This window comes from Ictidomys tridecemlineatus, chromosome 5, assembly GCF_052094955.1.
Source record: "Ictidomys tridecemlineatus isolate mIctTri1 chromosome 5, mIctTri1.hap1, whole genome shotgun sequence".
NCBI lineage: Eukaryota > Metazoa > Chordata > Mammalia > Rodentia > Sciuridae > Ictidomys > Ictidomys tridecemlineatus.
Genome location: NC_135481.1, coordinates 181,259,223 through 181,285,021, shown reverse-complemented (window position 1 = coordinate 181,285,021; position 25,799 = coordinate 181,259,223). Strand labels below are relative to the sequence as shown.

The 25,799-nt window shown below is 37.0% G+C and overlaps 1 protein-coding gene across 7 annotated transcripts in view; it reads right to left on the bottom strand.

Annotated features, from left to right (window-relative positions):
- The window catches only part of Ralgapb (Ral GTPase activating protein non-catalytic subunit beta), a 100,615-nt gene that overhangs the window by 18,807 nt on the left and 56,009 nt on the right, over window positions 1-25,799 (bottom strand). For 6 of the 7 annotated variants that reach the window (XM_013360564.4, XM_078051770.1, XM_078051771.1 and 3 more), the window contains 8 exons: window positions 25,608-25,741; window positions 20,501-20,683; window positions 18,930-19,081; window positions 14,340-14,527; window positions 12,644-12,750; window positions 11,080-11,232; window positions 8,710-8,919; window positions 2,273-2,431 (listed from right to left, as the gene is read on the bottom strand). In XM_013360564.4, coding sequence (XP_013216018.2) covers window positions 2,273-2,431; window positions 8,710-8,919; window positions 11,080-11,232; window positions 12,644-12,750; window positions 14,340-14,527; window positions 18,930-19,081; window positions 20,501-20,683; window positions 25,608-25,741 — 1,286 coding nt within the window. The remainder of the gene's footprint in view (window positions 1-2,272; window positions 2,432-8,709; window positions 8,920-11,079; window positions 11,233-12,643; window positions 12,751-14,339; window positions 14,528-18,929; window positions 19,082-20,500; window positions 20,684-25,607; window positions 25,742-25,799) is intronic. The other variant, XM_013360565.4, reaches the window with a different exon arrangement.

Genomic DNA, 25,799 nt, shown 5'->3' with positions numbered 1-25,799 from the left:
TAATGCTGGGGATTATAGTAGAATAATCTAGGGGAAGAGGCCACAGGTACTGTTAAATGTTTAAAAATACACAAGTCAGGGGCTGGGGCTGTAGCTCAGCAGTAAAGAGCTTGCCTTGCATGCGTGAGGCTCCGGGTTCGATCCTCAGCACCCCATAAAAATAAAGATACTGTGTGTCCATCTACAACTAAAATATATATATATAAAAAATAAATAAAACACAAGTCAGTCCCCACAACCAAGAATTGTCTGACCCAAGATGGCAACAGGGTGATTGTTAAAACACTCTGTTCTAAACAAAGGAAAATAAGAAATTCTTCTTCAAATTAAAAATAAAACAAGGGGTGGGGAACAGTGTATAAAAATCATCTGGGGAATGTGTTAAAGATGAGTCCATTAGATTTTCCAGACATACATCAAAATTAGCCAAAGCAAGATCCTAGAATCACTATTTTTTAAAAACTCCCCCCAATGACTGTGATGCAGCCAGTCCCCAGATCACTGATGTCATTCAGACAATGCTAATATGCCAAGACCATGTAGACACCTGTGAAAGTTAAAAATATGGAAAGTTACACATATTGCTTCTCAATATATTGTATCATTGCCAGATTTACCTCTTAAAACACAGAACTAGTGTCTCCAGAAGTGTACTCGTTTAGTTCAACCACATCCTTTCATATTCTTCTGTCAAAAAACTAATTGGCTAACCAGTTCTAGTTTTTGCAATTAAATAGAAGCAAAGCTTTTAAATTAACAGTTTCTGAAAAATTTAGTTAAGAAGCAGTAAGTGAATCAAATTCAACTTGCAGGTCACTTTTTGGCAGTTAGAAATTAATCACCTGTGGCCAGGAAGAGCAAGGTCTCAGCCACTCCAAAGAAGCCCCTGAGAAACTCCTTGTTTCCTGGTTACCCCAGACTCTAGAACCTAAGGAAATTGAACTGGTTGGTTTACGAGTTGCCTCAAGGGCTTATGTATCCTTTAACAGGTAGGAGAAAAATGGCTCCAATATTCTCAAGTGAACAACACACGAGAGTCTTTTCAAAATACATCCCCAGCTCCTGTAATTAATCCAATTTACTGAGATTCTTTTAAAAAACTAGAGTCCATCACTTTCATATCTGCCTGTCACTAACTTATCTTCTCCCAAGCACCAAGCACACTGGCATTCATAATGAATTCCATAAAGATGCAATACTGTCTTATCATAATCTGTCTCTGCCTTTTTAATGAACACCTCAAATATTGCTTAACATCCTATTTTCCAGGATGCTTTTTAAAAATCAGGTTATGTTTTCCTGTTAAGGCTCCTAAGACATATTTTAATGCTCCATTAGTATACAATGGGTGCTTATTTAATTGTCCTGTCTAGACAACAGTTCTAGAAAGCCAGAAGCCTTGTAGCATTTATTTTACAGTGTAACCTGGGACCTAACAGAGAACAGACACTTAATATAAGAGTTACTGAAACAATAACATGAAATGAGGAAGAACTTTCTCAAAAACTTCTTTTCCAGTAGATCACCAGTGCAAAATTTAAAATAGTGCTTTCTCAAGCAAACATTTTTTGACTTTGGTATGACTTTTGGTAAATTTCTAAAAAAGTGCTGATTTTATTAGTTAATAATCCTAAGTTGATTATAGTAAAATTCTAAGTCATATATCATACAGTCATAGTGCCCTCACACATCTGAGTATTATATTTTACAAACCTTCCTTTGACTCTTTCCTAATTAGTTGGTAACTGCCCGTTCCCTGTTTTAAATATTCATTTCCAATACAGAATTCAAATCTTCTGCCATTTTGCTCTTAGTTTTACATTCCCACCTATCTTATATCTTCCTTCTAGTCTCCTCTGCTACATACTGTTTTTATCCTTTACCTCATGCATTACTCCCTGCATTGTGCACTATGCATACCTTTTGTGAGCTTACCTGGAAGGAACTTCAAGGGGGGAGCCTGTTGCTCACTTGGTCTAGCTAGCCTGAGCTCTTTGCAGCTAATATGTATTTTATTTTATTTTGCCTATGAATATGAATTCGTTAAGAGAAAGAAAGACATGCTACAATTCTACTCTAAACTACACTCCTTGAGAGTCAAAAGACTCAGAACACTAAATACTATAGTTTTAATTCTTTCTATTTCTTTAATTCTTTCTGAACTAGTTCATAGAGTCTTCACTTCTTACCAAGGATAAGGACAAACCTTTTATGTAAATCTTATTTACAGCACAAAATGTTGCCAAAAAGAAACATAATTCAGAATTCTTACCTCTTGGTTTGTTTTCTGACCTGGCTTCATATAGAAAATAAAAACTGTGTCAAAGGGACGACATGGCAAGAGATCCAGATACCCAATGTCATCAAAAAACCCAGGTATCGTGGAATCAAGTGCAATAAGGTGAGGAGGTAGACGACTATTTGCAGGTTCCTACCATCAAAGGAAAAAAAAAAAGAGAAAGTATTATATCTGTACCATTATTCTAATTATAAAGTAAGATTTGCTTTTGGTTGAATAAACATTAAATTAAAAAATTTAAAGTGTCAGGAATAAACACAGCCGTAATCCTAAAGAAATTATTTAACATTTTAAAAATACTTCCTTCCAGTTCTTTAATCACTTTTTTTTGTTGTCACAGACACATCTCAGAAGAAGATATACAATCAATCAATAAATATATGAAAAAAATGTTCAACATCTCTAGTAACTAAAGAAATGTAAATCAAAACTACTTTAAGGGCTGGGGATATAGCTCAGTTGGTAGAGTGCTTGCCTTGCATGCAAAAGTCCCTGGGTTCCATCCTCAGCCCCGCAAAAAAAAAAAAAAAAAAAAAAAAAAAAAAACTGCTTTAAGATTTCATCTCACTCCAGTCAGAATGGCAGTTATCAAAAATACAAGCAACATTAAGTGTTGGCAAGGATGTGGGGGAAAAGGTATGCCCATTCATTGCTGGTGAGACTGCAAATTGATGCAACCAATATGGAAAACAGTATGGAGAGGCCTTAGAGAACTTTGAATGGAACTACCAGCTATCCCACTCCTCAGTTTATACCCAAAGGATTTAAAAATCAGTATACTACAGTGATGCAGTCACTTCAGTATTTATAGCAGCTCAATTCACAACTTAGATGCCCTTCAAAAGTTGAATAGATCAAGAAATTGTGGTATATATACAAAATGGAATATTACTCAGCATTAAAAGAGAATAAAATTATGGCATTTGCAGGTAAATTGATGTTGGAGAATATCCCATGCTAAGGGAAATAAGCCAATCCCCCAAAAAACCAACGGCCAAATGCTCTCCCTGATATATGAATGCTGATCCATAATGGCGCACATGGGGGGTGGGGCGCAGGGGAAGAATAGAGGAACTTTGGATTGGGCAGAGAGAAGTGAGGGGAGGGGGGTATGAGGGTAGGAAAAATGCTGGAATGAGAGAGACATCATTATCCTAGATACATGCATGATTGATTATAGGACTGACATGTCTCTACATCACGTACAATCAGAGAAATGAAAAGTTGTACCCCATTCTTGTACAATGAATTGAAATGCATCCTGCTGTCATGTGTAACTAACTGGAACAAGTTTTTTAAAAAAGATAATTGAGCTGTGCACCGTGGCACATGCCTGTAATCCCAGTAGGTCAGGAGGCTGAGGCAGGAGGATCATGAGTTCAAAGGCAGCCTCAGCAAGTTAGCAAGACACCAAGCAACTCAGTGATAGCCTGTCTCTAAATAAAATACAAAAGAGGGCTGAGGATATGACTCAGTGGTTTGAGTGCCCCTGAGTTCAATCCCCAGTATCCCCCACAAATATACTGAAATTACAGTGTGTATATAATTTTGGATTCTATTTTCTCTATAATATCATGCTTTCTAGTACTGCTTAAAAAGGTGTTTCCTCTCATTGATAGTAGAAATGCAAAATGATACAGTTACTTTGGAAGACAATTTTGCAGTTTCTTAAAAAGATTAACACAGTTTTACATACAATGCAGTAATTAAATGCTTTGGTTATTACTCAAATTACTTAAAAATGCAAATCTACACAAAACCCTACACAGAATATTTATAACAGCTTTATTCATAATTGTCAAAACTTGTAAGTAACCAAGATGTCTTTCAATAGGTGACTGGATAAACAAACTATGGTACATCCATACAGTGGAATATTACTTAGCAATACAAAGAAATGAGTTATCAAGTCACAAGGAGACATGGAGGAACTTTAAATGCATATTGCTAAGTAAAAAAAGCCTGTATGTATATATGATTCCAACTACATGACATTCTGGAAAAGCCAAAACTATAGGGAAACAGTACAAAGATCAGTGTTTGCCAGGGGCTTGGAGAGCAAGTGATAGGTGGAGCATAATGGAATTTTCGAGCAGTGAAATTATTCATGTAATACTATAATGGTGGACTTTCATTATACATTTATGCATTTGTCGTAATCCATAGACCTATACAACAAAGAGTAAAGCTAATTAATGTAAACTATAGACTTTAATTAATAATATATCAATAAATGTTCATCGATGTAACAAATGTACCACATTGATGGAAGATTAGTTAAAGGGGGAAACTGGAGTCGGGTATGGGGAAAAATATGGAAACTCTTTAAACTTTTTGCTCAAACATTCTATAAACCTGAAACTTTAAAAAGCAAAATCTGTTAATTTTTGTTAAAATGCATTTTGTGTTTTGTTTTCACCCTAATCCCTTATCTTCTTTGAGATCTTCATCTTACCTTACCAAACAAGGTCCTGTGAACCATAATATTTTTCAGAAGAGCATCATCCAGGGATGGCAAGGATTACTTTTTCACATTGGTAAAGATTGTAAGCCTGGTCTGCTTAGTCTGTTATATAACGTTCCTAGCAAGGGTTTGGACAACACTTTATAATCAAGGATATTAATAATTCTGCACTCAAACAGGACAGTGTTCATACCAAGTGAAATAAGTAATGATTCCAAAATCTTTGTGTTAATTCAGGGTAGATTTTGCCACTAGATGAATTTGTTACAAACATACTAAAAAAAAAAAAAATCTAGTTTTTACTTTGAAATCACAGATAAGGAATTGTGGAATTGCACCATGTTACATCTTGTGAGCAAAGTGTTCCTATACTTTTTTGAAAAGTAAGATGTGAGATGGGCACAGTGGCGCATGCCTGTAGTCCCAGCAGCTTGGGAGGCTGAGACAGGATGATTGAGAGTTGAAAGCCAGCCTCAGTAATGGCAAGGTGTTAAGCAACTCAGTAACACCTATGTCTAAATAAAATACAAAAAAGGGCTGGGGATGTGGCTCAGTGGTAAAGTGCCCCCGAATTAAATCCCTAGAACCGCCCCCAAAAAAGTAAGATGTGTTCTGTTTGTTCTTTTGAATGATCTTCTAATTTAGGAACATAACATGTACATATTTTATATATCTTAATTTTTTAAAAGTTTCTTTTAGATCTTGTACATAGTTTTTTAAGGCAACTTTTGTCTGTCACAGCTGAAAATGGATATTTTTGCATTGTATTTTTTTTGCAAGGGGCAGGGGAGACCAGGGATTGAACTCAGGTTGCTGAGGCTCGCTTTGAACTTGTGATCCTCCTGCCTCTGCCTCAGAGCCGCTGAAATTATATGCGTGTGCCACGGTGCCCAGCTGTACTGTATTTTTTTTTTTTAAGAGAGAGAGAGAGAGAATTTTTTTTTTTAATATTTATTTTTTGGTTTTCAGTGGACAACATCTTTATTTTATTTGTATGTGGTGCTGAGGATCGAACCCAGTGCCCCGCGCATGCCAGGCAAGCGCATTACTGCTTGAGCCACATCCCCAGCCCTGCAGTGTATTTTTAACTGGATATTATAGGTAGTCATTGTATATTTCCTCCTAGTTTATTTATTTTTATGTGGGAATCTTAATTCTCATTTATTTTAAATATTATAGTGATTCCCTTATGATTGTCTAATTAGAAGTCATATCAAGTGCAAACTGTCTCTTTGTTTCCAATGATTTTTATCTTTTTTTAAATTTTTTTAATTTGCTGATATACACAATACCCCTATTTATTTCTAGATGGTGCTGAGGATTGAACTCAATGCCTCACATGTGCTAAGCATATGCTCTACCACTGAGATACAGCTCCAGACCATGATTTTTACCTCTTATTTAGTTTCTTTTAATATTTTATTAGCTTTCTTCATTTTCACACTGTACTATAGTTAAATATGATACTGTCCTTGGGGAAGATCTCCCTGCACTTTTATTTTACAATTTCCTATTAATTTATAATTACTTAAGACCAAAAAGTTTTAAAAGATTCATTCATTAAAAATTCCTCATTCGCTGGGTTTGTGACTCAGTGGTAAAGCACTTGCCTATCATGTGTGAGGCACTGGGTTCGACTGTCAGTATCATATATAAATAAATAAATAAAGTTCCATCAAAAACTAAAAAAAAATTTTTTTAAAAATTCCTTGTTGTTAAATAGTAATCAAAGAAGACATTACCTCTGATTTTTATAAAAGATGCCTCCAGTTTGCTCCTGGGCTCCCTTCAGAGAGATCTTTAATAAGGACCTACACTAATAGTCCTATATATATATTTTTTAATCAGAATGTTAGTGTATTAAACACTGATGCATTGTTTTATTAACTGATCTGCCTACAGAATCAGTAGTTTTCTTAAAAATTTTACTAATATTTTGCAAGAATTATTTCTCTTTGAGCTGCTAGGATAAATTTTGGTCATGGAAGATCATTCACTTTTTTTTTTTTTTTTTTTTTTTTTTGGTACCAGGGATAAAACTCAGGGATACTTAACCATTGGGCCATATCCCCATCCCTATTTTGTATTTTATTTAGAGACAGGTATCACTGAGTTGCTTGGTGCCTTACCCTTGCTGAGGCTGGCTTTTGAACTCAAGATCCTCCCGCCTCAGCCTCCCTTGTCACTGGGATTATAGGCATGTGCCACTGTGCCTGGCAAGATCATTCACTTAACATGTTATTAATTCAAAATTTAGCCAGTATTCACTTATATACTTTTGTACACATATTCATAAGTAAGACTAATTTGTACTTGTTTGTTTCTGTATGTGCTGTCATGTTTATAATTAGAAATATGCTAACATTCATAAAATAAACCAGGTGCCTTTCTTGACTTTTCCCTATGTTCACATACAGAAGAAAACTGTTATTATTATTATTTTTTTTTTTGCAGAGCTGGGGATTAAACTTAAGGCCTCAAGCATGCTATGCAAGTGCTCTACCACTGAGCTACATTTTCAGCTCCTATTATTTTATTTTGAAATAGGGTTAAGTTGCCCAGGCTGATCTTGAACTTGTGATACTCCTACCTCAGCTTCCCAAGGAGTTGGGATGACAGATGTGTGCCACCACACCTAGCTGAAAATTTTCTTGAAAGCTTAAAAATTTCAATATAGAAAGCATGAATGGAAAAATCACAATCTCAGGGGAAGGGCTATTAGGAGTCCTCATCACAAGTAATGATTTTCTTCTACCATATTTTTATTTACTGCTCTACTCTGTTCAGTTTTTCCTACTAGGAATATCACTAGTCATTTGTATGCTGGATCTGTGCTTATTGCCTTCCCTGTTTACCACTGTATTTCTTATTATTTTCCTCTTTCTGCTCTTTTATTCTGCATTTTAAGAGATTTTATGTTCATATTCACCACCACAAACTCAGTTTTCTACAGTGGTAAAATATTTCTCTCTTCATGCTAAAATCCAAAATCACACAGTAATGTTGTCCTGCTTTCCTAGAAAAGTTAAATGGCCTGTGGCCCGATAGTTGCTATGGAGGTGTAAGAGCAGAGGACAACCTTGGCAATAAACAATATCTTGCCTCACAATCTTCAGTTGTACTTTTCAAAACAAACAGGCCTTAGAATAAACTCCCAATCTACCTTTAAACAAGTTATTACACATTTTAAAGCTTACTTCTGTATTTAAAAAACAAGGATAGTATTTTAAAGATAATTTAAATACTATTTAAAGATAAATTGTTTAAAAATAATGGAATTAAGAATAAAGGCAATATTTATCTTAGAGTTGGCTTACTTTGTGTTAAGTACTACCTGAAGAATTTTACATGTGTTAATCTTCATTTGAAGAGATGGATACTATTATCATTCCTACCTTACAAGTAAGGAACTGAGAAAGCCAGTCATTCAAGACCACATAGCTGACAAGCAGTGATACCAGGACATAAACCTAGAAGTCTGATCTTAACCAACCATACGACACAAGGAGAACGTGGCTTACATATTACAGAATTAGCCTTATTCTTTTTAAAAGTGATATAAATGAACTGAAACAATTATAGCCCATACTTACCATAATAAAGTTGACTATGGGAAGATTTTTAACATTCCTTTTCTAATTATCTGTAGATTTCACTTATATGTGCAACATGGGTCCTGTATTGACCAAGGAAACTCAGAGCTAGGTATTTTATCAAAGTCCCTTAGACAGAACTCTGAATGAGATGAGGGGGTGAATTGTCCTGGAGCTCATGCTATATAACCTACTGAATTTCACTCTCTACTGATTTTCATCTACTTTCATGCAGTGTAAGTCTGTAATTAGTTTTACATTTTTTTCTTCTATCTTCATAAAAATATTATAGTTATCACAAGCGGAATATTAATTTATGAATATACTTATTGATTAAACTTCATGAAAATTACCTTCAATGCCTCTAAAGACAAAAATCCAAAATGTGAGAGGAAAAGGCGGGCTGTTTGAAATTCCTGGGCAGGTGGTGGGGGCTTGCAATCCGTAATGGGGTCAGGAAAGCTTCTCTTCTGCAGTTCTCCCTCACTCTGCTGCTCAAGGTGTATCTCATAAGCAATCTGCTGGGCCATGCCACTCCTTAATTTTTCATGTCTCTCTTCTAACTGAAATAAAGCAAATATTTCAGTTTGGAAGAACTATTATAAAAATAATCGGGTTACTCTTAATTTTAAATAAAGTTAAAGGTAACAAAGAAAATGAAGATAATTTTCAATGATCAATATTGTATTTCAGTTCAAAATGGAGCATATAATTAAGCAAACATGTTACAAAGTTAAAACTACACCAAAAACACTTCCCCAATGCCTCATAATTGCTCCTTCATCTCCTGGCTGTAAATGATATCATTCCATCTCTGCTCCTCTTCAAATAGGCAGGAAAAGGGACAGAATTGTTGCTTCTACCTCCACTTCCAGATCACTATCTATCTTCATCCTGCACCATCACCTCATCTTTTTCTGTGGGTGGGGAGGGGAAGGGGGTGCCAAGGATTGAACTAAGGGGCACTCAATCACTGAGCCACATCCCCAGCCCTATTTTGTATTTCATTTAGAGGCAGGATCTCACTGAGTTGCTTAGCACCTCACTTTTGCTCAGGCTGGCTTGAACTCGTGATCCTCCTGCCTCAGCCTCCAGAGTCACTGGGATTACAGGCATGTGCCACCACGCCTGGCATCATCTTATGTTCTTGTTATTTTGAGTGTCTCCTAGGTGCCCCCCAGTACTAGGAACTGAACCCAAGGCCTTACACATGCTAGGCAAGCAGTGAGTTACATCCCAGTCCTTTTTAAATTCTATTTTGAAATAGGATTTGGGTTCAAACTTGCCATCCTTCTGCCTCAGCCTCCTCAGGAACTGAAATTACAGGCAAGCACCACCATGCCCAGCTGGTCTCATTTTTAAAAATCTTATCCACATGGATTCCTTAACCCCTTCCTTCCCTTCTGATCAATCCTATTTTAAATTTCCAACCTCTGGTGAGTAACAATCCTTCTAACCTTCTGGCTTAACTCAACAACCTCCTCAAACTTTACAACTTACCACCTATCAGCATATCTTGAACCGCAGACGTAATCTACTTTAAAGGCTGTAACTCTGAAATTCCCACTCTAATCCTAAATTTCCTTCCTGCACTCCCTGAGGTTGTGTCTCACTATCACCAAGGGACATTTAACCCCTCCTCATATTTTTCCATGCCACTTCTGGCTTCTGTTTCCCAACTAAGCTTAAATCTCCATGCCTTCTCCTCATGCCTTCTCCATAACCACGAAATACTCCTCCCATCTTGGCTTTTCCTTAGCTCAGTAATTTCTTTATGATCTTACCCATTCTATACCCTCCCTTTTTGTGTTAATAATGTAATTGATATTCACTGCCTCACCCTCATTAACCATTCAATCCCCAACCCCTCAATTTCTGCATCCCACCTCACACATCTTTGAAGCTTTTCTCAAAGGTCACCTACATTTTCATGCCAAAATTCAGGATTTTATATTATTCCTCCTTCTCCTTGATCTCTCCAGCATTGACAGAGTAGCCTTTCCTCCATTTCTGCCCATTTGTTTTCTTACCTAAAATACCTCTGTCACTTACTTCTTGAGACCCAAGGTTCTTCTCTCTTGATTTAAGAGACCAGTTACTTAGTCTAATTATCTAAATTAATCTTAAACTAAAACTTTTCCCATCCTCCCAAACCTATCTTCTTCCTAACACCCGTATTTCTGTATATTACACCAATATCTCTTTATCACTCAAGCTCAAACCTAAAACAAGTTGGCTCCTTCCCTTTCCTCATTAACCGAAGATTGCTTCAATCTACCTTCACAATACACTATATATATTAAACTTCTTTCAGTGACAATCCTTCCTTTTCCTGCTTGGATTATCAGTTGGTCTCTGAACTGGTTCCCCTTCTCCAAAAATCCTCCAGTACAAGTGTCCGATCTTATCACTGAACCATTGAAACCTACTAGGGAACAGCCAATTCCTATCAGTCCCAATTTACATTTGTCTTGCCTCCTGGATATCAAAGACCCAAGCCATCTTATGAATCACCACCCATAACACTAAAGTCAGTCTTAAACACAAAAGTCATTTAAGAATGTTCAGGGTTGAGAACAAAGTTCAGTGGTAACCACTTACCTAGCATAGGAAAGACCCTGGGTTCTATCCTTAAATCCTTAATTTTGTATTTTAAAAGATGCACTCCCCCATGAATGTTTATACTGACACCCTTAACAACTGCTAGAAGTAATTTATCTTACTTCTTCAGTGACAATTTCATGCAAATCTGGAATACTCAGGTCTGCTTTCACAAAAGGTATCTTGTCCACCTCTTCAGGAAATGGCCGATGTTTCACAGTATACTTAAATCCAACATCATTTTTAGGAACTGGGCGAGGTTCAGGCACAAATAGCTGTTAAAATAATACAAAGAACGTTATGTTTCTTGCATATGATCTAATACCCATCTGTAATGACATGCATTTCCCTGTTTTGCTTTGATACCTGTGTTTCCTTAGGATTATATGTAATAAAAACTCAGAGAATCCACAAATGATACAACCGAGGGTAAAGACAGGCAGCCTGCATACCTGCAAACTCAATTTTATTTTATTTTTCTAAAATTGTCCATTGTAGATATTGTATATTTTATGACTGATGAATGGGCTATAGACCTCTATAGCTCAAGCCTGAATCTCCCATATTCAGTGATAAGCCAAAGAGTGAGACATTTCAGAACTTTAAGACTCAAACTTCCTTCTTCTCCAAGAACTCTCAAATCACTCCATATAATAAAGTAGAAGTTCAGTTCCCTGGGGGCATCTCTAGAAAGTGAGTTCAATTAGAACCTTAAGTGGCTTAATTAGGAAAGTATGGGTACCAAATCTAGGTCTTCAAGGCTCTAAAACCTTGCATGAATGTATACATGGTATATATTGAGCTACAATAAATTTTAGTTCCCTTCCTGATTCCCTTCTGCTTCAATCTTAAAGGCTTACAGAGCTGCTGACAGAATGTGATCTGCTCATCACAGGGTAACAAACAGCTCATCTAAGGGTCATCTAGGATGTTATATGATTTTAGGCACATGCTCCAATTTTATGGGTATAATTCTCAGTAATTATAAGTACAAGTTTCCAAGTAATACATGAAAAAAGCAGTATACCAAATGACTTTAGTCCTATTTAAGTGTAACTATTTATAGAAAGAGATTGAAAGGAAATTCACTAAAACATTACCTGGAGCTATCTCCCTCTGGAGAGTACAGCTGATTTAATTTTTTTCCTTATTATCCAATTATAAATGTCATAAAAGATTGTATTAAATACAATTTATTACCAATTACATGTAATAAATCAGGTAAAACAATTTGAAACTAAGTCCTATTGCTATATATATCAAAAGTCCGGCAATTTTTTTTTTTTATCATATGTATCTTTTATTTTATTTTAAATTGAATAGAAAACCCTGGGAATTATAAATGTAAATTGGGACTGATAGGAATTGGCTGTTCCCTAGTAGGTTTCAATGGCTCAGAATAGTAGTCTTTATTCCTAAGTGGAAGTCTGAATCACCTGGAAAGCTTTTGGAAAATACAACTGCCTTAAAGATGCCTTTAAAAACTAATTCTGTAGACCTGGAATTCCAGGTTCCTAAAGCAATTATAATGTGAACCCACTGACTGAGGACCTGGACAGGGATCAGAATATTGATTGTATCAATGATTTTTGTTGGAATGCTATTTAACCTTTAACCCCCCCACCCCACCCCACCCCCACCCCCACACTCCTCAGCAGTCACTTCCCTATAACTTGTGATGGATACCTTCTGGTTTGCTTTTGCTCCTCTGGGTAAAAGGCAAAGCTGTTGTGCCCAAGCAAGTCTTCCAGACATCCCCCGGACCAGCACAGTGACAGAGGGGAAAAAATCATCTAGAATAAAATGTTTGTGTAAAGTTTTTATTTCAGACAACAAATCATTTTTTTAAAAAACAACTTTTTTTTTTTTAAACAACTGCAGAACTTCTCATAACCAAAGTCCTAGCTCAGTGTTTCCTAAACTTCAATCCTTTGTGTATTTCCTTTGTGGTTTCTGCCATACCCAAGTATAATGAGTACTATGAGCTTACTTTGTACCAACCACTCCTAATTTTTAACTTAAATTTAATGAAAAAGGAAACTGTAAATCTCTACTTTAAATGGATAAACTATGAAACTTGGTGTGCTAATTATGTATCTTTAAAACATATCTTTAAAAATGTGGTATATATATATATTCAATGGAATATTACTCAGCTTTAAAGAAGGAAATTACGGCATTTGCCAGTAAATGCATGAAGTTGGAGAATATCATGTTAAGCAAAATAAGCCAATCCCCAAAAAATCAAAGACCAAATGTTTTCTCTAATATGTGGATGCTAATTCACAATAAGGGAGGGGCACCAGAGAAGAAGAGAGTTACCTTAGATTAGGTAGAGAGAACTGAAGGGAGAGAAGGGGAGGAGATGTGGAGATAAAGGATAATAAAACGAAACAGACATTACTGCCTTATGTATAGATGCGACTGCATGACCAATGTGATTCCACAACATGCACATGCAGAAAAATGATAAATTATATCCCATCTATATATATATCAAAGTGCATAAATGTAGTCCACTGTCATGTATAACTAATTAAAACAAATTAAAAATTAAAGAAAAACAAACACATCTTTAAAAAGACATAAAATAATGTTCACCAATGCTTTAACCAACATCATCTCACTTACCTCCTGTGGTACACACACATCTTTGGGAAATGCTATCCTAACTAATACTCTAACTTTCTAATGTTGGGAACAACAATTCATGAAGTAGATTGGGTGTCTGCAGTGTTGGTGTTATAGTCATGGCTCCATGTACAGCTGCCCAGCCCAGGCAGGCACTGTTTCCTCTGGCAAAAGTTCAGGGACAGAGAATATATGTGTGGAAACTCAGGAGAGGGGGCTGGGGTTGTGGCTCAGTGGTATAGATTGCTCACCTAGCATATGTGAGGTCCTGAGTTGGATTCTCAGCACCATGTATAAATAAATAAAATAAAGGCCCATTTACAACTAAAAAATATATATATTTAAAGAAAAAAAGAATTCAGGCGGGGCTTCCTTATAACCCAGATCCTTTTTTTTTTTTAGTTGTAGATGGACACAATGTCTTTGTTTATTAATTTTTATGTGGTGCTGAGGCTAGAGCCCAGTGCCTCACGAGTGCTAGGCAAGTACTCTGCCACTAAGCCACAAACCCCAACTCTCAGATCCTCTTTATTTTCTTCTTTTATTTCAAATGTAGAGTCAAACCTGTTCAGTTTCTCTTATTTTTTTTAATTTATTTTTTTTTAATTTCTTTCTCAGGTGTTATTGCCACATAGTTCTAAATCCTTCTGACAAATGCATAAATAGTTAGAATTCAGTGTTTTCCTTTGCTCACAGAAATGACAAACACATTGATTTAGCACTAGAGAAGTCTGAAAGTGCTACAACTTACTCTGCTCATTTCCAAGAGGTTGCTCCAGCATTGCTAGGATAACACTGTTATCCAAGACAAAGTACCGGAAACTATGCTTGTTGATAGTTGGCAGCCTGGAGTATTTGATCAGAGTGGTCTCATTCACCAGACTACAAGGAGAGGCAGGACCACTGGGTGAAGGAAATGCACCAAGCAACTGCATAATACTATGGAGAATGAAATAGAGAACAGTTAATTCCCAAAACAAACTTGTAAAGTTTACTTCACACATCCATGTGTCCTTCTGCTCCTCTGAATTGTAAGTGGCCATGGCCTTCCTCTTTACAGGTCAAATTTGCTCCCTGTGGTGAATATCATGGTGTGCTGTCCAGATTGTGCCCTCTAAGATTGAAAGGCCCATTCCACCAGTTGCAGGGAGATGTGGCCACAGCTCTCAGCTGAGTTGCTTTCTAGGACTTGCCCTTGGCCAGTAAGAAACACTCCTTCATGAACTCCAGTCCAACGAATAGTTGACTCAGGGTTACAGAGTCCATGCCCCCTCATCTCAGCTTGAGAGAACGCTGAAGGGCCAAGTGAGTTCCAAAGTATTTTGCTGCAATTGCATCCCAGTTCAGTTCCTCCTTTGCCTAGTCCTGCTTTCTCTATTCCCCCATAGGGATTTATACAAAGAGGACTTTCCAATAAAATCTCTTGAAAACTGATTTCTCTCAGAATTTGTTACCCCAGGAACATACTAACCACACTTCCAAATCATGAAACTCCCAAAGATTTTTTAATTCTATCTGTATGTTCCAGGCTTCAGGACTATTCTAGCTAAATATTATAGGCCTAGTAAAGGGCTAAAGATCAGCCAAACCCCCTCACTTTTCTGATAACAAAATTCAGGCTCAGAAGAGATAGATAACTGTTAAGAGGCCAGAAACCAAGAGCTGCTGCTTTGGGTTTCTGGCCTGTGTGGGTGGGAGTAGATACATACTCATGTTACAGATAGGAAACTTGAGGCACTAATAGTTACATCTCACAGAACTAATGTAATTACTAAATAATCAAAAACTATATGGAAAAATTTTCTATAAGCTGGAATTCAACTGATCAAGTCTTAATATTCAGAAACATTTATAGAGATTTCTACAAGTACTCAATGAAAAAATAACAATAACTGAACATAGCTCTTACTCTGTGGAAAGTAATGTTCTAAGCACTATATATATATTGTTTCATGTAGTATCTTAACAACCCAGAGATGGGTATCATTGTTTTTCCCATTTATAATAAGAAATTGAAGCTCAGGGAAAAGTATTTTGTAATTAAAATATAAAGGCTCTATCCTGCGGTTCTAATGTCATCTGACCTTTTATCACTCCAACATGAGCTGAGTGGCCTCTCCTCTCATTCTAAGGCTAGAACCCAAAGATCCCTGACAATGGAAGACAATGTGGTTCAACAGATGTTTTCCTTCCATTCTCTCACCTCCTAGAAAAACTATCTTTTTTTTTTATTGTTTTAGTTGTAGATGGACACAATGCCTTTATTTATTTATGTGTGGTGCTGGGGATTGAACCTAGTGCCTTACACGTGAAAGGCAAACATTCTACCACTGAGCCACAACCCGTACCCCCAAGAAGAACTATCTTAAGAATTCCAAGGACCAAGAGAATTGATCAGTTCAGGCCTCTAATAATTTTGGGAAAATAGGTGAAGTATCAGGAAATCATTAATGAGAAAACATGGCTTTGGTTCTAAAACTGGACAAAGATGGATTACACAAAGCATACAGGCCAACTGAGCTTGTGTTCAATGTAAGAACCTAAGATATTATCAAATAGGTCCTAAAAAAGGAATAGATCACTGAGATCCAACCATACCAGCCTACCCACATTTTCTCTTTTGACAGTAACTTGACTGGAAAAGTGAGCAATTATCCCTGCAATCACAGTATTTGACAGTGTGTCATGATAAACTTGTAGCTATGATTTAAAAATCCATGTGAACCTTAAGGAAATTATCTGCTGATATGCTTTGTGAGTCTGTCTCTTCAATATTTTTATCAATGATTTTGATTAGAACACACAGGAGAAACTCATTAAATTACTCAAGTCAGAAATCTGGCCTCTACCCAGACTGGGGCAACAACAGTAGTATGTATCAAATATAACAGGTATAATGATGACAATATAGAATTCCATGCTATGTGATAGGGTCAGACAGAGAGAGCACAGAGGTGCAGAAAGCAGTCTTCCTTCAGAAGAATAACCCAAAGGTCGAAGGGAGGTAGCTAGATTTGATGTAAGCATTGAATAGTGGAGGATGTGGCCAAGGGAAGAGAAAGAGAGCCTGAAGTTCAGGAGAGGAGCATAAGCATGTAAGAGCATGCCCAGTTCACAAGTAACACAACCATGGCAGGGGTGTGCTGGGAAGCAGTAATGAGAAAGATTAGTCCTCTTGAAATTCAGACAACACGGCAGAAAAGATACCTACTTAAGATTTTCAATCACTCAAGCTACAGAATAAAAACTATGATTACAGATGAGGAGTTTAGCAAGATAAACAGAAAGGATTATGATACTGAAAACAAGAAAACCAGGCAAGAAGAAAAGAGGGCCTGGAGTAAGATGCTATCTGAGACTAGAGGGGGCAGAGAGAATATTTTACAAAAGTCAAGTGTGTTGGATTCAACTGCTGGCCTCATGTGAGGAATGAGAGATAAATCAGAGAAAAAGTCAAAGTTCTGTGTTTATATAACCAGAAACAGTGATGATACTGACAAAGCAGCAACCATGACAGAATAGAGAGATTTGGCTGTGGGCATTTTCCATGATAACAGAATAATTCTGTATCTTCTTCAAGACTGGCAACCAGAGAAACCACTGGTAGAGCTTCCAACAGGAGAGAAGAAGAAAAAGAGATGAGCTATCTAAATAACTGCTGTCTAGATTGGGGAGAAGCACCCAGTGCTCCACTTACCCTGAGCACGTATCAAGTTCTCACTGGATATCATGCTCTCAAAGGAAAATCCCACCCAGGTTAGGATGCAGCAAACTTATTAGTATCATGAAGAACTTCCAATGAGAAATGCCCTTCCCATTTCTTTCCATATCCTTTTCCTCTGCAAGGCACATGCCTAATTCTGTGACACTTTAAGGTTACCCAAGGCTCTTCTCTGAACTCCTATTATTATCTACATAAGCTTTAGCTGCACTCACATTTTTATGATCTTCTAACTATTAGCAAAACCTCCACAGAGGAAGTCACTGGAAGTCCAGCATTATACAAAAAGAGCAAGATTTAGCTAAAGCAAGCATCCTGTTTAAAATTTACTGAATGACCTAAGCTCAGGAGGAACAAAAACAAATCCAACTTCACTATACATACCCCAAGTAAGACCACAAACACCCAAAGGCTACTGGGATCTTGTTTTATTTATTTATTTATTCATTTATATTTTTTATTTTAAGTACTGAGAACTTAACTCAGAGATGCTTCACCACTGAGCTATATCCCCAGTTCTAGTTAAAGACAGCATCTTGCTAAATTGATGGGTGTCTCGCTAAATGTCGAGGCTGACCTCAAATTTGCAATCCTTCTGCCTCAGCTCAATGGGATTACAGGCATGTACTATGGTGTCCGCCTAGCCTGCTGGGATTTGGGGAGGGGTTGATTTACATACAAATCTTCAAACAGTCTTACTTGCCACTTTACTAAGACCAAAACAAGCCACCCCACACTGGCTTGACATTCCTTCTTCCTACTTTTACATTTTTCTAGATCTTCACTTCATACCTGTCCTTTTCTAAGCCCCTTCTATTCATCACTCCTGTGACTCCATGTAATCTTCCCCACTTAATGATCTACACCACCAGCCTTTTTCTTTATTCCTTTACTACCAAAACACTGACACAGCCATCTTGGCACCTTCTTAACTGCCCCATAATCTGGCTGACAGCTCAGAGTCAGTTTCCATGTCATTTTCCCTAGGGATGTTGCTTTGATTTCCCAATATCAGGAAGTACTCATTTCTTCTTTCCAACACTCCAGCGCTTTCTTTGTACCTCTTCTCTTGGAACACTAAGTACCCACCTAATATTACAGCAATTTGTGTTCATAATTTATCCTCCCTACTGTCCAGTAGTAACTGAATCTGATTTATCTTTGCAATCCACTGTCAGTTCTTCATAGGAAGTTAATAAATCCTGGCTGAATGAACTTATGACATAATATAAATGATAGAGCAGAGATCATGACCATGGAACTGGGGAGCAGGAGATCTGATGCTGTGACCATAGACAGACACCTCTCCTCTCTGGACTCAGCTATCAAACTGAGGGGGAAGAATAAGTCTCTCCAAGGTCCATTCTAGCTCCAACATGACCTGACACGAATTAACATCAACCAGTATAGAAAAACAAGGACCCAAACTCTTCACCCCAAGTTCCTGGTTTCTTTTGCTCTAAAACACAGGTTTAAAATATACATATATATCTCCCTTTCCATTTTATTTTTGGAGAAAGTTCCTACAGGAGCTGAACAACTGGAAGAGATGAAACAGGCAGGGATCACTGCTAACCCTATCTAATTCCCAGGATCAGTCCTTGGCAGTCACTTTCATACCATGTCAGGGTGGCTTCAGCAGCATCCTTTACCCTCATAGATGCAGGGTTTGGCTCCTTATCTCCTTTGTACTTGACCTCTTGCTCACTGTTCTTGGACTTACTTCCTGAGATACCCAGTTCCACAATCTCCAGTACTTCCTTAAGACAGTCCTAAGAGCAGAAAGGCAGAACAATTTTTATAATACACCTTTCTTATGAGAAAACAAGGAGTATATAAAAATGCTAACAGTGGTTGTATTTTGGTGGTGGAGCTTCAGGTTCTAATTTTCTTTAATAGGTAAAAATTAATATCATAGTAACATAATAAATCTTATACCTCTCCTCCAAATTTCTCTTCGAAAAACTAAATTTGCAGGTTTAGAGAGTAGATACTAATTAAAATTAAATTCAATTCAATTGTATCAGTCATAATTTCTTAAAAATTATCATGGATCATAATCCATGAAAGAGAACAGTAACTCAAAACTTTGGATAGCTTAAGACATATTAGATTATCTAATATATCAAAGGGAAGTTAATGAGTGATCAACTTTTTTGGGGGGCAGTGAGGGCAGTAATGGGAACTGAACCTCAGGGCATTCTATCATCGAGCTACATCCACAGGGCTGGTCTTGAACTTGTGATCCTCGTACTTCAGCCTCCTGAGTCACTTGGATTATAGGTGTGCACTAGCACACCAAGTTGTTCACATATGAACATGGGAAAGTTATGTCCGATTCATTCTACTGTTTTTCCTATTCCCATCCCTACCTTTCCCCTTCATTCCCCTTTGACTAATCCAATGAATTATGACTAAGATTTTATTGTGGGGGGAGGGTACTAGGAATTTAATCCAGGGGCATTTTACCACTGAGTTATATCTCCAGTCCTTTTTATTTTTAATTTTGGGACAGGGTCTCGTTAAATTGCTAAGGCTGTTCTCAAACTTGCGATCTTCCTGCCTTGGCCTCTCGAGTCAAAAGGATTATAGGTGTGCAGAAAAGTGACTTAGATTTTATCAACAATAATATTTTTAAATTATATAAAGATCTCTATAAAAACTAACTGTGATAGCTCTTCTTTTACTTTCACTGAATTCTTATAATGCCTGCTTTCCTATAAGGACTAATGGCATGGAAACCACACTAGATATATGTGTCTTCTGAAAAGTGAAAAAAATGTCTGTGAAGTAAAATTTTTAGATAAAAGCAATCTTTACAGATAAGTTGTGCTGTGCTCTAGCATTCCAGGCTAGGAAATCAATTGCCCTTCCTGTTTTGGTAATAGGTGCTCAAAGTGTTTACTAGCTATTTCCAGGATACTAACCTTTCAGTAAGAACAATATTGATAGGTCAGATAAATCAGGCAAGTCTCCTTTTTAAAAGAACTTCTCTGTGGGTTACTTTGCAACCAACTAGAAGTATGACAACAGTCTATATGTTGTGCTCAAAATAAGAAGAGTTCTATTAAAATCTAACAAGTATATTAAAAGTGTGACATTGTATTTAAATTTATATATTCTCTTATACAAGGCATTGGCCGACATACATTTCTGTTTCTACTTAATGTTTTAAAATTGAATAAACTCACCTTTTCATCAAGCATATCAGGGTGCTCTGTCAGCCAGACACACAGACACTGAAAAGCTGCCACTATCATGGAGTGCAGATCCCGGGAGTGAAAAGGAGCTGGCCGACTGCACTGGTACACAATGTAGCTGCACACAGAACTGATGGCTCGCTTCCGGTCTCCTGAGTCAACCATCACCTTCACCTGAGCATGTTCATTTGGGGAACAAAAGCCATTAGCAAGAAACCACTGTACCAATTTCAAAGCATCCTTGTTAAGGCTGAGCCTATCTGAGAATGTGATATGCCACAGAAGGCCTTGTTTTATAAATATTATTTAGACAGAGAAACAACATGAAATATTTCAGATGTACTAATCACACTCTATAAAAATAGAGGCAGTTTTCAAAGCCTAAATGGTATTTCACTTTAGCGTGGGTTTTCATGCCTAAATTCAATTCATTTGTGTCCATCTACTCCTCATTGCCAGTGACTGAAAGAATAGGTGGCAAGGGAACATGCACATCTTCAAGCCCCATAATGTAACCTCACAGAAATGCTCTGTGCTCTGCACCAGTTTGGTATAGTTGTTCAGAGGTATGTTTATACTGCACCTATTTAAAGTGTACAATCTGATCAATTCTGAACTAAGGACAAATCTGTGAACTATACCCATAATCAAGATAGTCAAACATATATCACCCCAAAATCTCCTCATGCACCTTTGTAATCTTCCTCCCATTCCTCTTTGCCCCCTTCCCTAACCCACCACTGATCTGCTGTCACTATAGATTAGCTTATACTTTCTGGAGTTTATAGAAATAAAATCATTCATTGTGTGCTTTGCAGCTTTTCCCTTCTATTAAGCAGTTATTTTCAAATTTATCTACATTTTTGTATGTATCTATTTTTATTCCTTTTTATTGTTGAATAGTATTCCACTTCATGAATATCCTAGCTACCTGTTAACAGACATTTGTTTCCAAGTTCTGGACATTACAAATAAAACTGCTATGAACTCCTGTGCAAATCTTTGAATGGATATATGCTCCTATAGTGGGAGGGAATGACTCAATCATAGATAGATATGTTAATCTTTTTAAGAAACTGCCAAGCTGTTTTCCAAAATTATTATCCAGTTAACATTCCCATCAATAGTTCTTTCATATTCCTCACCAATATTTGGTATGGTCTATATTGTTTGCCATACAAATAAGTCTGTAATGGTAACTTACTGTGGTTTTATTTGTATTTCCCTAATAATACTAAACATCTTCTCATAGGCTTATTTGCATATCTTCTTTAGTATAATGTCTATTCTAATTTAACTGAGTTGCTTGTTTTATTACTGACGGAGTTCTCTTGGTGTTGTCTTGTCTTTTTAAAAGGTTTTATTAAGGTCTTTCTGAAGAAATATCGAAACTCCAGATCCAGCTGCCAAGGAGACCCTCTTCTGCGGTGGCTGGGGCATAGCAGATGGCTCTAGCTTCCTAACCTCCCATCCAAAGATGAGGTGGTTGAGTGCATCTCATCTTTCAGGTCCACGATTTTCAGTGGTCAATCAGACAGGGGCTTCTTACTGCCAATTACTGCTTGGTCCCAGCACAGCATGACCTTCACTTTAACGCTGAGCACACCCTATCTGAACAGCGCCCAGTAAGCGTAAGTACCAACATAGCTGCTGGTATGGTTTGGATATTAGGAGTCCTCCAAAAGCTTATGTGTAACACAATACACAGATGCTCAGTGGTGAGATAATTGGGTTATAAGAATTTAACATAGTCTACCCAATCCATTTCCTGGATTAAAAATTTGAATGAATTAATAGGTGGTAACTGTAGGCAGATAGAGGAGGTAGGTCACTGGGAGTGGGTTCTTGGGAATTATACTATCCCTGACTCCTTGCATTCTCTGTGTGTGTGTGTGTGTGTGTGTGTGTGTGTTGTCAGATATGAGCAGTTTTCTTCCACTATATCCTTCTGCCATGAGGTTCTGCTGTACTTCAGTTCCAGACTATGGAGTTGACTGTCCACGGACTGAACCTCTAAAACTATGAGCCAAAATAAACTTTTCTTCCTCTAAGTTGTTCTTGTCAGATCTTGGTCACAGCTACAAAAAGCTGACTAACATAGCAGTTAATAAGGGCCCCTACGTGGACTATCCACAAAGTTCATGGATTCAGTTCTTCCTTAAAAGTTGCCCTGACATGAGTTGGGCACAGTGGAGCATACCTCTAATCCCAGAAACTCAGGAGGCTAAAGCAGGAGAATTGTGAGTTTAGAGCCAGCCTTTGTAACTTAATTAGGTCCTAAGTAATTTAGCAAGACCCCGTCTCAAAATAAAAAGGGCTGAGGATGTAGCTCAGTGGCTAAATGACCTTGGGTTCAATCTCTGGTACCAAACAAACAATAAAAAAAAAAAAAAAAAGGAGCAAGCTGCCCTGAACTATGACCTTGTTGCCCTTGACTCATTCTTCACAAGGACTTGCAGTAGGTCTGCATGGTAAACCCTTCTACAACTTTGTAATATAGACTCTAGCAGGCTACCCTTACAGCAAAAAGGTTTACTTGCCCTCAGGGAAGCCAAATCTCTTCTGAATTACATTTGTTAATTTTCAAGAACGGTTTCCTTCTCACAAGAACAGTTTGCATCCTAGAGGCTAAGATAATAATTGCTGTACTGGTTGATCACTTGGACCTCACTGCAGAATAGCCATTCTTCAGTAAACTTCTAGTGAGAAACTCATTCAACTCAGCTGTGAAGATACACCGTCATATGACAATTTCCTCTTTTTGAAAATTTGCACCATCACACTGTTGTCACAAACCGTCAAAAGGAAAGGCTATTATTGAGTTTTGAGAGTTCTTTATGTAATCTGGATATAAATCCATCATTAAACATGAGCTTTATAAAGATTTTCTTCCACTCTATGACCTGTTATCTGAAGTATTTTAGAACAGTAGTTTTTAAATTTTGATGAAGCCTAATTTATCAGCTTTTTTTCCTTCAATAGTGTAATATATAAGAAATGTTTGTATAACCCAAGGTTACAAGGAACAAGGAACTTCTATGTTTTTGTCTAGAAATTTCAGACTTTAGGCTTTACATGTAGGTTTAAAATTCATTTTGAGTTAACCTTTGCACAAAGTATAAGTTATAAAACAAAGGTTTTTTTTTTGTTTGTTTGTTTGTTTTTTTGCAGATGAGCCAATGACTTAGGTTACTAAGGCAGGAGGATTGCAAATTCAAGACCAGCCTGAAGAACTTAGAGAGACCCTGTCTCAAAAATAAAAAAGGGTTGGGAATGAAGCTCAATGGTAGAGCTGTCCCGTGTTCAATCCCCAGCATCTCACACATACACACATATACACACACAAACAAGGGTGTTTTTTTAAGATGAATAATTATTCCAGTACCAATGGTTTAAAAGACTACTACTATTCTTTTCCTTTGAATTACCTTTACATCTTGGTTATGAAAATTAGATGACCACTTAGTGTGAGTGTACTTCTGAATTCTCTATTGATTGGCTCAACCTATTCCAACACCAAACTGTTTGGATTACTAGCTTTACTGTACTTTAAATCATGAAATTGGTACTGTTAGCCCTTTATAATTTGGTAGATAGATTTGGAGCAGTGCTCCATCTAAGGCTAATTATTTCTTACTACTGAAAGTACACCAAAGGTCACAAGAAACAGTATCTGCTCTCAGATAGTTCAGTTCTGCATGTCTCATGAATGGTTGTTCTTACTTTTTGTATCAGTAACTGCTCCTCATAAAACTGTTATGTAAACACTAAATGGTGGTGAGAACACATTAGGTTTTCTTGTAAATTGCCTATTTTCTCTCATGGTTTATAAATCACACCCCCTGATCACCTGTTCCACATCTGTAAAACGAAGACTTTAATGACAAAAGCTGCATATTGGCTTTTGCTCACAAAGTACTTTATATAGTTCCTCTCATTTAATTCTCACAACACCAGGTCTTAGATGCAAGATAATCTTGCCCATTTCATTTAGATACTCGTAAGGATATGAATAAATTGGAACCCCTGTACCTGCCAGTGGGGATGTAATTTAGGAGGTGTGGAAAACAATATGGCAGTTGGCCAAAAAGTTAAACACAGAATTACCATATGCCCAGCAGTTTTACTCTTCAGTGTATACTCCAAAGAAATTAAAATTGTTATTCAAGCAAATACATGTAGACACATGTTCACAGCAGTACCACTGACGTTAGTTTAAAGACACAAATAGCCCAAATATCCATCAACTGATGAATGGATAAACAAACTGTGGTATATACACTCAGCACAGTATTATTTGACCATAGAAGAAATGAATTTCTGGTAGACACTACAAGAGGAATGAGACTTAAAAAATTATGTTAAGTGAAAAGGCCAACATGAAAGGTCATATATTATAAACTTTCACTTATGTGAAATGTTTAGAAAAGGTAGATACATAGAGATAAAAATGCAGATTGGTGGTTGTCAGGATAGTCAGAAGGACAAGAAAGCAACCACTTGCAAGATAAAAGTTTTCTTTTGGAGCAATGAAAACAATTTGGAACCACAGGTATTGTTTGCACGACACTCTAAATGTACTATCAGCTGCTGAATTGTTCCCTTCAAAATGGTTAATTTTATGTTAGTGAATATCACCTCAAAAAAAAAAAAAAAAAAACTTAGAGAAGTGGGATTGGTCACCCAGCACTAAGATTCCACCAAACCAAATAACTGTGAAAGAAATTTGAACATGTAATTGATTTTCACTTATCTCTAATAAATGGAAGACAGTAGTCACAGATAATCCCAACTGGCATACTTTTGGATAATCACTCTTTATAAAACCAAGCCATCCTATTATTATGAACAAATAAATAAATTGCAAATATTTAAATGTTTTCTGTAATTTAACAGAAATACATTCTTTGAATATTGTTTTAAAATACAGTTCATTTTGAAAATTTCACTTGGAGGTTCAATGTTGCAAACTTTGGATATAAATTATGTTTGAGTATGTCCAACACTGCAATACCCACATCAGAGGGGTCAAAGATATAGAAAAAAAGAGCCAGGGCCCAAGATTGCTGGGCTAAAATAAAAGGACTATCCTCCTCACCTTTGCCAGGCCAGAGAGGAGTTCTAGAGCTGCCAGTGATATGCTCATGTCTTGCCGCCACTGGGAATTGAGTCTTTGGGTGACGAGATGAATGCTGCGAATCAGGAGCCCAGCAGCTGAATCTGTATTAAGAGCTAGGATATAACCCCAATGCCACATCCCACAGGGAGGGAAAACAACTAAGCATTAGTA